Consider the following 16,744-nt stretch of genomic DNA (forward strand, 5'->3'; position numbering starts at 1 on the left):
AGTATCTACTTCATATCATGCCACTTGATGCAAAGAAAAGCATAAAAAGGCAAAGAAAACAACCATGGCTGGCTGTAAAGCACTTCTCAGCATGTTGACAAAGTGCCCCACTCTAAAGACCAACAGGATTTATAATGGGTGATGCCTTAAATTGGCCCTAATGATCCTGGGCACTAGGCACTATTTCTGGCTGTGCTGTAGTACTCTACAAATACAACTTGTACTAAATACGGGGCTGTGAATTTAGAAGGTCTCAGGTTTGTCGTCATTGTTGTTCTGTATGTGCTCTTCTGAATGTAGAATTTTCCATTCCTTTGAAATCTATATACTAAGGACCAGCTATGTTTTAAATACTGCCAGAAAAGCAGAGTGAAAACATTTCCAAGAGGATGTATAAGTTAGCAAAGAAAGATAATACAACATAAAATAAGTAAAAATCAAGCTAAAACATTCAGTTGTTTTGTTCTTCCCTTTCTTCTTAAGTTACTACAAAATTAGGAAGTCCTGGGTGAATAAGCTATTTCAGTATTTAGTTTCCTCAGCCCAAAATGCCTGGCTTTGTATTAAACAAGGTGGCCTTTGGTAACTGGGAAAGTGAAACACTTCCTTTGGAAAAGATAAACAGTGCTTCCCACACTACCTTTTGATAACAAGGACCAAGCATATGTTAAGACTGGAGGCTGGCCACCTTCCTGTGCCATTTTTCTGCCAGCTTTTGGCAAAGAGACCTTTTGGCCAGGACATCTTGTAACAAACCCATTGTTGTGTAACCCTCAGTGCCACTAATTTATTGGTTTTTGTCACACACACATATTGTAAAGGGAAACTCTGTCCTGCACTTAGCATGCTAAAGGGTACCTGATTGTCAAACTGCAAGTTTTAGTGCCAGACTCAACAGACTTTATGAAAAGATGCCTGATAATATCTGGAACTTCTGATTATCTCCAAAATTCCAGGTCCTGCATTTTAGTCTGTTTGATATATGAAGAATCAAGGAGACAAGTCAAGAGGACTTCAGTAGGACCAGCTTCTGACCTCAGATGGTGGGATGACTGTTACCCTAAACAGACTACTGTAGGCCAACCACACTGCAACAAGATAATATACTACATCTTTCAATTTAAAATGTTTTAATTCCACTTCTTAAATTCTCTATACCCGGAAGGGGTAAAAGAAAGGGAAATGTAACTACCTCTTCCTATGTGCAAATGAGCTAAAGGCTAAGCTATCTACTTTCATATTCTTCAGGCCTAAGAGCCTTAACTCGGGCTGGGGAGTGGCTCGAGCAGTAGCGTGCTCGCCTAGCATGCATGCGGCCCAGGTTCGATCCTCAGCACCACATACAAACAAAGATGTTGTGTCCGCCGAAAACTAAAAAAATAAATAAATATTAAAATTAAAAAAAAAAAAGAGCCTTAACTCAGCCATTAAATTTTTATACAACTGCACACAGCCAACAACAATTCACAAACTGAAATTTCAGAAAGGGTTGCCTTTCATCTGCCACTAATGGTTATCATTTTTAGCTATGAGATGGAATTCGACAAACATGATTTGCATCCACACACAGACCTAAATCCTCACAAGCCTTAAGTAGTTTCTATCCACTGATACTCCATCCCTCCATTTTTTTTTGGGGGGGGGGGAAGCTGTGGGAGTACTAGGGATTGAATTCAGGGGCATTCAACCACTGAGCCACATCCCTAGCCCTATTTTGTATTTTATCAGAGAGAAGGTCTCACTGAGTTGCCTAGTGCCTCAATAAATTGCTGAGGCTGGCTTTGAATTCCCAATCCTCCTGCCTTTGCCTCCTGAGCCGCTGGGATTATATGCGTACACCACTGCACCTGGCCCTCCATCCCTTCATTTGATAAGTATTCTGTTCACAGAAATTGGGTTCATAGAAATTATTCACCCCCACCACCAACCTGAGGGAAGAGATTAAAGTCTGCTTGTGCTAAGTTTCTCATCAGTGAATTCTGCATTGAATTAGGTAACTAGAACAAATTCCTCAACAACTCAATGCTAACCTTTAAAAAACACTTAAAAAGTCAGAATTGAAGAGATTACATTCCTATAGTTTAATCAAACTACTACTCTCAACATCAATATATACTGAAGAAAATCCTAAGACAGATTTTCTACTCATAGGCTCAAGGAATGGATAAAAAGGGGTTGGGGTCATAGCTCAGTGGTAGAGTGATTGCCTAGCACATGTGAGGCACTAGGTTCAATCCTCAGAACCACATAAAAATGAAAAATTAAGGATTTTTAAAACTTATTTTCTACAACAATAACAAAAAAGAATGGAACTTTATTTTCTACCAGAAACCAATTCTGAGCCACCTCTCATCATTAACGTCCAAAATTAGACATTTTCTATACTAATCTAGATTCTAATAAAGTTCCCTGAAAGAGAGTGACATTTACTGCCTCATGATCTCTTTACCTTAGTAGGTGCAGTTAATCTAGAAAAAAAGCATTGACTAAACAGCAAAAACAGAATAAGCATCACCTACAGTATTTATTTATGTAACAAAGGGACTTGTTAAAGGTCAAATAAATTACTGTTTTGAAGCTAACTGCATTCTTTCAAGTGAGTTGCTACAAACGTTAGTAATGGGGGGGGGCGGTCAAGCAAAAATTCTTATTATAAATCAACTATTGCTCTCCTAGGTATTTAATTATACTGAAATGAAATCTATGTCACAAAAACTTGCACACAAATGTTTACAGCAGCTTTATTCACAATCATCAAAAGCCTGAAGCAATCAAGAAATCCTTCAAGATAGTTGGATAAACAAATGTTGACATATCCATACAGTGCAATATTATTCAATAATAAAAACAAATAAGCTATCAAGCCACAAAAGATATGAATGACATTTAAATGCATATTGCTAAGTTTGAAGCCAGTCTGAAAAGGCATATATATATATAGTATGGTTTTAATTATGTGCCACTGTAGAAAACAAAAACTGTAGAGATGGTAAAAAGATCAATAGTTGCCAGGGTTAAGTCGGGTGAAAAGACCCAGAGAACTGAATAGGTAAAGCACAGGAGACTGTTTAGAACAGTGTAACTATTCTGTATGATATTTTAATGACAGATACATGACTGTATATTTGTCAAAACCCATAGAACTTCATAGCATAAAACCCATAGAACTTCTTCTCATTCTCGAGACTTAATATATGCAAATTTAAGAATTAATTCAGGAGGATGGAGAAATCCCAGGCTGGAAAGCAGAATGTGATAATCTAACTGTATTATGAATACACAGAAAAAAATCAATGAATTGGGTAAGAAACCTAAGTAACTCTATAAATAAATAGTCTAAGATGAAAGGCAAAGAGACTCTAAAAAAACACTGTATTTGACAGTTTCCCACATAGGTAAGAGGTAAAATTAACAATTCTGATACAGGGTTGAGTACCCTTATTTGAAATGCATGGGAACAGAAGTCTTGGATTTCAGGAATTTTGAAATATCTGAATATACATAATAAAATATCTTGGAGATAGGACCCAATTCTAAACATGAAATTCATTTATGCTTTATATACACCTTACAAACATAGTCTGAAAGTAATTTTATATAGTATTTTCAGTGCTTTTGCATTGTCAGAACGGGTATGCAGTTTTCCACTGTGACATCATGTCAGTTGCTCAAGTTTCAGATTCTGGAGTACTTTGGATTTTGGATTTTCGTATTAGGGATACTCAATGTGTACCACTATACATATATACTGAAATTGAATAAATGAATGACAGATGGTAGGAGACAGGTTTCTCACTTTTGCAGTGGGAGGTTACAGCAAAAAGAGGTTAGAATGATCAATGTGATAATGGATTAAAGTTGAAGACATAGTATGGACTCACTTAGCACAATATAGTATATATAGTTATAAACAGAAATATTTATATATCATAAATATATATACTAGCTAAACATACATACGTATATTTCCTTGCCATAAGCTATAAGGACAACACTCAGTAGCAGTGAGAACATCTATGCTTGCCTAGATATTGGTAGCTAATACCATTCTACATTAAAAGGAGACAGGACTCCTTGTTGACATGACTGATTTCAGGGATAGGACAGGAAACATAAGATAAGCCTCGCTGGGCTGGATGGCACACCCCTGTGATACCAGTGGCTTGGGAGGCTGAGACAGGAGGATCACAAGTTCAAAGCCAGCCTCAGCAAAAGCGAGGCACTAAGCAACTCAGTTAGACCCAGTATCTTAAAAAAAAATACAAAATAGGGCTAGGGATGTGACTCAGTGGTAGTGTATCCCTGAGTTCAGTCCCCAGTATTCAAGGAAAAAAAAACAAGCCTCTCAAGCATCCTATTGTGCCAGAAAGCAAAGATGTACTAGGGGCCAGGGGAAAGCTACAATGAGGCTAGGAGATGTCAAAAGAACATGAAAGGGCTGGGGATGTGGCTCCATGGTAGAGCACCTGCCTGGTATGCATGAAACCCTGGTTCAATTACAGTATCACAGGAAAACACAACAAAAAGACACACACCAGAATAATTAAAGAAACTGAAAATGGGCTTTATAGTTAAAAAAAAAAAAAAAAAAAAAAAAGAACACGAGAGTCAACTGAAAAAGATCCCAATGGTTAAAGGTGAAATAATTTGAACACCAAAATAAACTGAATTATAAACCAAAGTATAAATATATACCTGAGTCCATAGCATACTGATAACAACCCACTTTAATCATGAGAAAACATAAGACAAATACTAATTCTATAAAACACCTGACTAGTATTCATCAAAACTGTGTGGGTCATCAAAAATAAAGTCTGTCCCAGGTGTGGTGGTGCACACCTGTAATTCCAGCGGCTCAGGAGGCTGAGACAGGAGGATCACAAGTTCAAAGCCAGCCTCAGCAACTTAGTGAGGCCCTAAGCAACTCAGCAAGACCCTGTCTCTAAATAAAATTTTAAAAAGGGCTAGGGATGTGATTCAGAGGTTGAGCACCTCTGGGTTCAACCCCCAACACCAAATAAATAAAGTTGTCTTAGAAACTATCACAAGCCAGAGAAGTTGTGACTACTAAATGTGAAGTGATATGCTAGATGGGATTCAGGAATAAGGACATCAGATACAAACTAAGGCAATCTAAGAAAATAGGAACTTTACTTAATAATAATGTATCAATATTGATTCATTAATTATAACAAATATACCACACTTATTCTAAGATATTAAATAAGTATGCAAGAAAAATAAATGCACAGGGACATTATAAACTGTTAGAATATTTGAACTATTAACAAATCAATATTTTTGGTTAAAAATTTTTTTTTTTAAAAGAGGTTTTTTTTCAGAAGAGGCTAAAATCTATGTGGAATGGGTCATTTCCTATCCAAGCATTCTGTAGTTTCACTAAAGATACAGAAGAAGTAACAGGGCTGGGGATGTGGCTCAAGCGGTAGCGCGCTCGCCTGGCATGCCTGCGGCCTGGGTTCAATCCTCAGCACCACATACAAACAACGATGTTGTGTCCGCCGACAACTAAAAAATAAATATTAAAAAAAAAAAAAAAAGAAGTAACAATGGAACTTCAATCATCAATTCAGATAGTTGTTTCCCAGGCACTTAAAGAAGTCACTTTGACAGGAGGATTGCAAGTTTGAGGCCAGCTTAGGTGACTGAGTGAGACCTCTTCTCAAAATTAAAAAAAAGGACTGAAAATGTAGCTCAGTGGTAGAGTGCCCCTAGGTTTAGTCCCCAGCACTGGCTGGGGAGGAAGAGCATACACGGGTGGTGGTACGGTAGGGGGGTGGGGGAGGTGATATGATATGAAATGAGCTTGAGGGGGAAAAAAAGAAAATGACTAGTATTTACATAGCACACTAAAACCTGGGGACCACAGTTCAGGAACAATAAAAGCAACAAGAAGCATCTAGAACAACTTCTTACGTGTGGGTTCCAGAGAGACCTAGCTCACTTTAAACTATCTTTTAGAAGGTATTGCCAAGGTATGACTCTAGCTTGTAACTTTATATGAATTAGGTAATACTCATTTAAAATTCCTAGTATATCTTGCCACTATTTCTGAGTATAAAACTAATAAGTAATATTTAGAATATTTTGTAATCTAGAAATAATCTTTTTAAAAATTTAAAAAAAAATTTTTTTAGCTGTAGTTGGACATAATACCTTTATTTTTATTTATTTATTTTTATGTGGTGCTGAGGATCAAAATCAAGGCCTTACACGTTAGGCGAGCCATCCACCACTGAGCCACAACCTCAGGCCCAAGAAATAATCTTTTAAAAGAACATTAATATTCATTTAAGGACCTAGCAGATACAAGTGAATCTGTTATGATTCACTGTTACCACATTACTCTAATGAATATATTAAAAAGCATAGCAGCTTCTAGTGAATGAACTCTCATTCTAAAATCAACAAATGGCATTCAATAATCCATTATTACCAAACAAAATTGGGAAGCAATATGCACAAGTGCATGTTCTCCTTGATGTTCTAGGAAGGAGACTAAATACAACAAACCTAAGTCAGAAAATGAAAGATCAGAGAGGTCTACACCAATTCCCACCTCTCCTTTAATTGAGGATTGGAGCCAAGAAACAAGAAGAAAAAGCCACTCAAGAATCCCCTAGAACAGCCCAAGTGTAGGTTCAATTCAGATGTCACTTACCATCATCAGGTGTCATATTTAAAACAACATCACAGTCTAAATGAACTCTGAGTAGATCCCTGACTTTCCCTGAAGGAAGGATGGGAGTGGGTAGGAAGCTTGAATGCATCTGTAACAGCTCACTTCCTTGCCCTTGACATCTTGAGGAATTAGACCCAAAATGAGAGACCCATTCTACCATGCGGCCAGCGCAATGGTTTCATTAATGAGGTTCTTGGCATAAAAGTTAGCTAGTGAGATCGAAATAAACACACAAACTCAGTTACCTTTTTCTATGACCAGGTCCGAGACGGCTCCCCTCTCTGGTTCCCTCTTCTAACCGCCCGGCAGGGCAGCAAGGATTACTCAGGGCTAGCAGGAGAGAGAGAGAGCAAGCACGCCAGGGAGTAGCCTTTTATTGGGGAGCAAGAAATTCAGGGGATAATTCCATCCAATGAAGGTTGAAGAGGGGCCGTACTCCAAGGTCAGGGTCAGTGATTGGGCCTCCGGGGTCAGTGGTCAGTTACACCCCCACACGGACAGGTTCTCTCAACAGGAGAGGGCCGGGAAAGCTCCGACACAGCCAGAGCGCCTCAGACCCTAACCGGGAGTCACCCAGTCACGTGTGAGAATGGCTTCCGACAACCCATGTTATATATTTATGAAGCTCTACCACATCCTTTTTAAAAAAATATTTATTTTTTAGTTGTAGTTGGATACAATACCTTTATTTTATTTATTTATTTTTATGTGGTGCTGAGGATTGAACCCAGGGCCTCGCACATTCGAGGTGAGTGCTCTACCACTGACCCATCCTTTTTTTATTAGAGTAATAAAGGACTTATTTAAAAAGCAGCAGTAGATAAAAGCTTTCAGTCTTAAAATATTAAGTTAAAAAGAAATAGCAACATGACTCTACTTACAGGAGTTGTGCCGCCGACGGAAACTTTTGGACTGACTCAGGGATTCCATGTGCCTATCCACATAGCTCTTTGAGCACTGCTGCTGCTGGGGAGAAATGGTCACATCTTGGCTCTTCACATCTGTCCTCTTAGGGATGTTCTGAGGGGCACTGCTGGAAGAGACTGGCTTCTTGATCAACTTGCCCATGCCATTGTGATTGATACCCACTTGGCAGCCAATACCAGAGGGACCTAATTCTGTCTGATGAAGGTCTCCAAAATGCTGGTTATCTCCAGGACCTGGTATCTCCAGAATTTTTAATTCTGTTATATCACCTGCCCTGAAATACATAAAAGAGTCCAAGTTTTAAAATTATAATAGTGATAACATGAATGAAAATGAAATCAACAACAAATAGCTACCCCTTACAAGTCTGCATTTTTAGTGTGGAGGTAAGCATTAAGAATGGATATAGCCACAGAAAAAGGTTATATGTGAGTATGTGTAGAGAGAGAATTAAGGAACTATTCAGAAAATCAAGGAAGGAACTCTTGCCTGACGGCCTTCAACTTTTTATTTTTATTTATTTATTTTTTGTACAAGAATGGGAGGTGTTACCAACTGGTGAAAAGATGTACATGAAGACACAATGAACTTGAGACTTGTTGCCAAATAACAGAAAAGGACTTTTCTGAAACTAAGGACTTTAGCTACTGGCTACAGTGTGCTTCTGGGGATAAATTATAATACAAATTTACAAAAAGAAACATTTATGTAAGGGAAAAATTAATCAGGACCCTCAACATAAGAAAGCATAAATAATACAATTGAGAAAGGAAACCTGAAACCATAAAAGAAAAAAAAAAAGGTTATGCTGAATTTAAATAATATAAAGATTGTGTGCTTGACAGAGATAAGAAACAAGATTCATAAACCCTGAATCATTATCTGAAAGCTAATTACAACACAAAGGCTCTGCTGAGAACAGCAGCTAGACGGTAAGACCTAAGACTGCAAAATCTCACACCTGACAAGACTCTACTCAAAAGCAGTCCCATCCAAAAGAACACTGGCAATCAAGCACCATGCATCACCAGGCTGGATTTGGAAGTAGTCAAGATCCTCACCTGAAGGTGACTTCTGGCACAAGACACTTCACTCCATTGTGGAAAGGCCGGGTGAGAGAAATGGTCTGGCTGACCTGATCCACTGCTGATACTCTTCCCTGATAGACACCCAAGCTATCTCCACAATTGATGGACACAATACTGCCCAGCCAATCCGTAGCCATGTTTTAGATGTGATACCACTGTAAAGAGAAGAAACCATTCAGTACACCCTGAAGAATAGACATTTTCAATTAAATTCAACAATTATTAAGACATATTCTGTCACATCCTTAACTGAGGTAATAAAACATAAAAAAATTTTCAAAATTTTTCCAGGAATATGCATATTAATAAGCAGTATTAATGTATACAAAGATATAATTGCTTTAAAGTGTACACATTAGATAGTGACCAGACATTTAATCATACAAATTACTTTATTGTTTACATTATGTTTTATAGACTTATATATCATTTAATTATATTTTAACAAATCTTTCATCAAAATGATTTCAAAGAGAATATGTTGTCTGGAAATAATTCTAGTTATAAATTCTGAACTCCAGAAAAACCCAACTGAAGGCACCATAGAACACTACATCTAACAACTACAAAATATACTTTTTTTTTTTTTTTTTTTGGTACCAGGGATTTGAATCCAGGAGTGCTTAACCACTGAGTCACATCCCTGGCCCTTTTTGAGACAGGGTTTCACTAAGTTGCTGATGCTGGCTTTGAACTTAGGATCCTCCTGCCTCAGCCTCCTGAGTCACTGGGAATATAGGTGTGGACCACTGCTACTGGCAGAATATATACTGTCTTATAGTCCACAAGTTCATCAACATATGGTGGGCCTTCAACAAGTACCAATAAATTTCAAAGGATTAAAACCACAGAGTGTATTCTGTCCACAACAGAATTAAATTTGAAATTCATAATAACAAAATATTTAGAATATGCCCAAATATTTAGAAATTGGGTAAGATGGTCCTAAATAAACTATAAGTCAAGAAAGAAATTAAAAGTTAGAAAATAGTTTGAACTCAATGATAACAAAAACACAACATACCAACATTTGTGAAATGTGCTTAAAAGAAGAATTTATAGTTTTAAATGTTTCGTTTAGAAAAGAAAGATTCTGAGCCAGGTGCAATGGCACACACCTGTAATCCCAGAGACTAAGGAGAGGTTGAAGCAGAAGGATCACCAATTGGAGGCCAGTCTCAGCAATTTAGCAAGACCTGTCTCAAAATTAAAAATAAAAAGGACTGGGGATGTTGCTTGGTGATAAAGCACCAGGGTTCAAGCCCTATTACCCCTCCCCACAAAAAGGAAAGATTTTGAATATTTTCACCATAAAGAAATTACAAATGTTTAAGAAAATAGATATGTTTATCCAAACATTACTTGGTACTCCATATAAATATGTAAAATTATATTTTTTTGTGGTCCTGGGAATTCATGCATGCCAGCAAATGTTCTACCACCAAGTTATATCCCATCCCTTTTTAAATTTGATTTTGAGACAGGGTCTCGCTAAGTTGCCCAGGCTAGCCTCAAACTTATGAACCTTCTGCCTCAGCCTCCCTAGAAACTAGGATTATAGGCAGACACCACCGTGCCTGGTGATATGTATAATTTTTATGCTTTTACATATCAGTTAAAAAGTTTTAATTAAAGAAAATAAATTTAAAGTCAATGATCTAAGCTTCCATCTTAAGAAGTTTAGGGGAAAAAAATTACACATTAACCTAAAATTAATAGAAAGGAAATAAAGAAGATTCAGTGAAATAAGAAACAATATTAACTCTTTGAAAGTTATTAACAAAAGTTTTTAATCACGAAAAAAGGTAATATGACCAATATAAGGAATAAACAAAGGTACAGCAAGAAATTTTAAAAGGTACCAGTAATTTAACAACTTAGATAAAATGGGATGTTGCTTGGTGATAAGCAATGTCTCTGAAAGACATTATGTTATCAAAATTGACACAGAATTAGAACCTTTGGATAGCTTTGTATCTGTTTTAGAAACTGAATTGGCCAAGAGAATATGACAAGCCACAGGCTGAGAGAAAGCATTTGAGAAAGAAATATCTGATAAAGAACTGTTATCTAGGGCTGGGGTTGTAGCTCAGCAGTAAAGCACTGCCTAGCATGTGCAAGGCCCTGGGTTCAAGCCTGAGCACCACATCAAAACAAACAAACGAACAAATAAATAAATAGCTTTTGAGTCCAACTACAACTAAAAAGTAAAGATTTTTTTAAAAACAACTATTATCTAAAATATACCAAGAACCCAATTTAAAAATGGGCAAAAGTTGGCCACGGTAGAACACAACTGTAATCTTAGACTGGGGAGGCTGAAATAGGAGGACTGCAAGTTCAAGACCAGCCTCAGCAACTTAGTAGGCCCTAAGCAACTTAGTGAGACCTGTCTCAAAACAAAACATTAAAAAAGGGGTTGGGGTTGTGGCTCAGCGGTAGAGCGCTTGCCTCACACATGTGAGGCACTGGGTTCAATCCTCGGCACCATATAAAAATAAACAAACAAAATAAAGGTATTGTGTCTATCTAGAAATAAAAAAATTAAAATTAAAAAATAAAATAAAACAAAAAAAGACAGGGAATGTGGCTCAGTGGTTAAGCACCAGTGGGTTCAATCCCTGGTACCCCTACCTCCCAAAAAAAGGCAAAAGAACTTGTCACCTCACTAAAGATATACAACACGGCAAACAAGCACATGAAGAGACACTTGATATCATATCATTATAGAAATCAATTTTTAAAAATGAGTCACCGGGGCTGGGGATGTGGCTCAAGTGGTAGCGCGCTCGCCTGGCATGCGAGCGGCCCGGGTTCGATTCTCAGCACCACGTACAAACAAGGATGTTGTGTCCGCCGATAACTAAAAAATAAATATCAAAAAATTCTCTCTCTCCTCTCTCACTCTCTCTTTAAAAAAAAAAAAAAAAAAAATGAGTCACCAAAATCCAAAAGATTGACACTTTAAATGCTGCCAAGGATGTGAAGGAATGAGAACTCTCATTTACCACTAATGAGAATGCAAAACAGCACAACCACCTAAAAAAGTCTGACAGTTTTTTACAAAACAAAATGTATTGGCTGAGCATATAGTGGGGGCTTGGTGGGAGAGGCAGGGGATGTACATAAGCTCTGTGCTTTCTGTCCAATTTTGCTCCAAACCTAAAACTGCTTTAAAAAATCTGGATGTTCTAAAAGAAAAACAAACAAAAAAGTCTATTTAAAAGAAAGAAATTTATATAAATTCAAATCTTCACATGATGAAAATGCTAAACCTAGATGGCATTACAGGTTAATTTTATCAAATATTTAAGGAAGAAATACTGCCAATCTTACACAAACTTTCAGAAAAGGAGCCTGTATAGTAACATGTACTATTGTTCCAGCAACTTGGGAGGCTAAGACAGGAAAATCACTTGAGCCCAGGAGTTTAAGACCAGCCTGGGCAACACAGTGAGACCCCATTTCAAAAATAAAAACCAAAAAACTTCCATAAAATATAGAGAATGAAATATTTCCCAGCTTGTTCAAGGCCAGTATAACCCTGATGTGAAAACTTCCCCACAAAAGCATTAGAAGAAAAAATAAAAACCCATACCCCACACAAATACAGACAAGATATCCTCAACAAAATATTAACAAATCAAATCCAGCAATAACTATGAATCATTAAATACCATGATTATTTAGATATTTACTCCTGAAATGCAAGGTTGGTTTAATGTTTAAATCATTTAACAGAATGACTTAAGTAAAAATAACTTAAGTAAAAACAGAAAAATTATTCTGATACCAAAACCAAAGAGTACAAAAACTCAAAACCTACAAAATAATACCCCTCATGAACAGACACAAAATTCCTCATCAAAATACCAGACAATGGAATTCAACAATAAATAAAAAGAATTCTACAGCAAGATCAGGTGGACATTATTTCAAAAATGCAATGTTAGCTTAAAATTAGAAAACTAATGAACATAATCTACCGTACTAACAGGCTAAAGAAGAAAAGTCCTGTGATTGTAGCAGAAAAGTCATGACAAAATTCATCACCCAAGAATTAAAGTTTTAAAAAAACTCCCAGAAAAAGGGAATAGAGGAAAATTCCTTCAATTTGATAAATTATCTAAAAAATCCTATAGCTAATATTCTACTTAGTGGTGAAAAACTGGATGCTTTCCCTCTAAGAAGGTTCACTCTCACCACTTTTATTTATCACAGCACTGGAAGATCTTGCAATAAGTCAATTTTATTTCAATATACTAGTAATGAACACATGGACACTGAAAGTAAAAACATATTATTTGCAATTGCTCAAAAACTGAAATACTAGGAGTAAATCTAGCAAAAAATGTACAGGAGATTTGCATGCTAAAAACTATACAACAATGACAAAAAAAATCAAAGTGTTATTAAATAAACTGACAGATGTACCACATTAATGGAATGAAAGATTCAATATAGGGATGGGGCTGGGGCTCAGGCTCAGTGGTAACCCACTTGCCTGGCATATGTGAGGCCTGAGTTCGATTCTCAGCACCACATATAAATAAATAAAATAAAGGTCCATCAACAACTAAAAAAAAAAAAAAAAAGATCCAACACATATCCATTTTCCCAAAATTGTTACACAGGATTAATGCAATTCCTACCAAAATCTAGCACAATTTGTTGTAGATATAGACAAGATTATTCTAAAATTTATATGGAAAGGAACAAAAATAAATCGATTTAGTCAAGAAAGTGTAAACAATCATTGCACCTGATTCTAAATCTTGGTTACCAAGATTATATGGCATTTGAGGAGGAAAAGACATATAAATCAATGAAATGGAATAAAGAACCCAGAAATAGATTCACACAAATGTGCCCAACTGAGTTTTGACAAATATAGTCAAATGGGGCAACAGAGCTTTTACAATACTGGAATGAATGGACACCCATCAATGCAAAAAAAAAAAAAAAAAGGAATCTCAGCCTAAGTCTCATGTTTTATACAAAAATTTACTCCAAATGGATTAGAGACTTGAATGTAAAACACCAACATCTGAAACTATTAGGAAAAAAAAAATGTAAGAGAAAACTTCAGAATCCAATGCAACAAGGAACAAAGAGTTCCTCAGACTTGATACCAAAAACTCAATTCGCAAAACAAAAAACTAACCAACTGAACTTATTGAAAATTAAAAACTTTTGTTCTGCTAAATATTTGTTATAAAGATAAGACAGGCTAAGAGAAAATGTTTACAAACCACATATCTGACAAAAAGAAAGTACTGGTATCTAGAATACACACGGGACTTCAAAACCAATATAATTGGGAAATGAGCAAGACATTTCACCAGAAAGGATATACAGACGGCCAATAAGCACATGAAAGGATGTTCAACATCATTAATTAGGAAAACGCAATTAAAACCATAGTGAGATACTCACTATACTCTTTTCAAAATGGCTAAAATAAAAAATAGTGACAATATTAAATGCTAATAAGTTGTAGAAAAACTGAAGCACTTATAAATTGTAGGGGAGATATTAAGTTTGGTGCAGCCAGTCTGGAAAACCATTGGGCAGTTTGTAAGAAATTTAAGCATTATCTAAGAGAAAGAAAAACAAGGGGCTGGGGCTTGGTGGTAGCGCACTTGCCTGGCATGTGTAAGGCACTGGGTTCAATTCTCAGCTCCACATATAAACATATAAATAAAATAAGGTCTATCAACAACTTTAAAAAAAGAAAAAAAAAACAAGTTCACACAAAAACCTGTGCAAAAAAAAAAAAAAAAAAACTGCACAAATGTTCGTATCGGGTTTACTCATAATAACCACAAACTAGAAACAACCCAGATAACATTCAACAAGTTAATAAACAAACTGGTACAGCCATACCATGGGAGGGAAAGTAAAAAAAGCCAACTTCCAAAGGTTACATTTGTATGATTACATTTAAATAACAGACTTGAAAAGACTAAGTAATGGAAATGAAGAACAGATTAGTGGTTCCAAAGGTTAAGGGAGGCATAGGGTGGAAGGAACAGAACTGAGGGATGCTTGTGGTAATGAAAAACTTCTGCATCTTGACAGTATCAATGTAAGTGTTCTAATAGTGATATTGTACTATGGTTCTGGCAAGATGTTAACAATGGGGGAAACTGAGTAGGGTACATAGAAATTCTTGGCATTATTTCTTAGTACTGCATGGGAATGTAGCTCAGTGACAGAGTGCTACTGGGTTTAGTCTATATGGAAGAATTAACATTCAAGTTCTTCAACCTCTAAATGATAATCCTCTCTCCATTTAAATCTTTTAATTTCTCTGAGCAATCTTTCATAGTTTTCATTATAGAGCTCCTACAAACTTTTTATTAATTTATTAGTATTTTATGCTTTTAATGCTATTATAAATGGTATTTTAAACTTTTATTTTATTATTATTATTATTTGGTACCAGGGACCAAATCCTAGGATGCTTAATCATTGAGCCACATTCCCAGCCCATGTGGATCTACAGATCAAATATAAGTATTGATCAAAACCCAAGTTAAGGTGTTGGAGGTTTCAGTCAGTGATAGAGTGCATGTCTAGCATGCAGGAGACCCTGAGATCAATACCCAAAACCCATAAATAGGGAATTTATGGGTGGGGAATTACTACCTTTTTGGAGAAATTGAAAAGCTGATTCTAAAATACATACGAAAATACAAAATACTAAGAATAGCCAAAACAAGATGAGAGAAAAATAGAGATGTTTTACACTATCATATTTCAAGATTTTTCTAGAAGGGTAGAAAAACCAAGACACTCCCTTTTCCCTGTTCTCCAGACACAAAGCCCTTCTTTTTTTTTTTTTTTTAAGTTATCGGTGTACACAACATCTTTGTTTGTATGTGGTGCTGAGGATCGAACCCGGGCCGCACGCATGACAGGCGAGCGCGCTACCGCTTGAGCCACATCCCCAGCCCACACAAAGCCCTTCTTAATACTCCTCAAATACATCAGGCTATTCCTCTAGAACTTTGCACCAGGTAGTATTTCCAGAACACTCTTTTCCCAGCTCTATGAAATAGCTAGTTCAACCTTGTCTTTCTTTTACCTGGTAAAATGTTACCACCCCAAAGAAATCTTCCCTGGCTACCCAGTCTAACATGGCTATTCATCATCACTCTCCAAACTTCACCTTCTGTAATTACTTTGAAATGAAATCACCATCTATATTTCCTTGATTGTTGATATTGTGTGTCACTCCACAAAAATAGGGCAAAGAATATCTGTCTTCTTTAGCCAACAAGACAGCCTGGAATGGAAGAGGAATTCAATAAATAAATATTTACTATTTGGATTGGATTTCTGATTTAAAATATTAAAATATTAAATGAATTATACATAATAAATGTGTCTTAATCACTCAAAAGCTAATTTTAGACATATACTTACAAAAAATGTAGAATCCAAAAGAAGGAAAAAGGGGCGGAGGAAGGAATATAAAGGAGCAATTTTCTAAAAAAAAAAAAAAAAACACTCCTACAGTAAAAAAGAGTATGTCTTTTTTTTCAGAGCATGAAAGAGCCAGCTCTAAGATTAATCAAATTCATAATTGTCTAGTGATCTAACTAAGCAAGTATCAAAAAACTATATTAACAGGGGCCGGAGTTGTGGCTCAGTGGTAGAGTGTTTGCCAACATAAAATATAAATAAAATAAAGTTATATTTTTAAAAAAATGTTAACCCAATAGAAAATAAAAGCAAATGAACCACTAGGCTCATCCATATTTTTAACATATTATAGAAAATTTCAAATGTACATAAATGAGAGAGAATAGCATAATGAGCCTGATATACCCATCATAGGGTTGCAGCAATTATCAACACATGAAAGAATTTAAGGGGCTGGGGATGTGGCTCAAGCGGTAGCACGCTAGCCTGGCATGTGCGGAGCACTGGGTTCGATCCTCAGCACCACATAAAAATACAATAAAGATGTTGTGTCCACCGGAAAAACTAAAAAATAAATATTTTTTAAAAAAGA

At 36.2% G+C, this 16,744-nt stretch overlaps 1 protein-coding gene across 5 annotated transcripts in view; it reads right to left on the reverse strand.

The window, feature by feature from the left end:
* The window catches only part of Edc3 (enhancer of mRNA decapping 3), a 50,331-nt gene that overhangs the window by 29,930 nt on the left and 3,657 nt on the right, over positions 1 to 16,744 (reverse strand). For 3 of the 5 annotated variants that reach the window (XM_076851091.2, XM_076851088.2, XM_076851092.2), the window contains exons 2-3: positions 8,695 to 8,876; positions 7,588 to 7,907 (exon numbers count right to left, since the gene is read on the reverse strand). In XM_076851091.2, the coding sequence (XP_076707206.2) occupies positions 7,588 to 7,907; positions 8,695 to 8,858 (484 nt within the window). In that variant the 5' untranslated portion in view covers positions 8,859 to 8,876. Of the gene's footprint in view, positions 1 to 7,587; positions 7,908 to 8,694; positions 8,877 to 9,839; positions 9,917 to 15,895; positions 15,956 to 16,744 lie in introns of those variants that run through there. The other 2 variants (XM_076851089.2, XM_076851090.2) reach the window with 2 other exon arrangements.

Source organism: Callospermophilus lateralis, chromosome 3 (assembly GCF_048772815.1).
Source record: "Callospermophilus lateralis isolate mCalLat2 chromosome 3, mCalLat2.hap1, whole genome shotgun sequence".
Lineage (NCBI taxonomy): Eukaryota > Metazoa > Chordata > Mammalia > Rodentia > Sciuridae > Callospermophilus > Callospermophilus lateralis.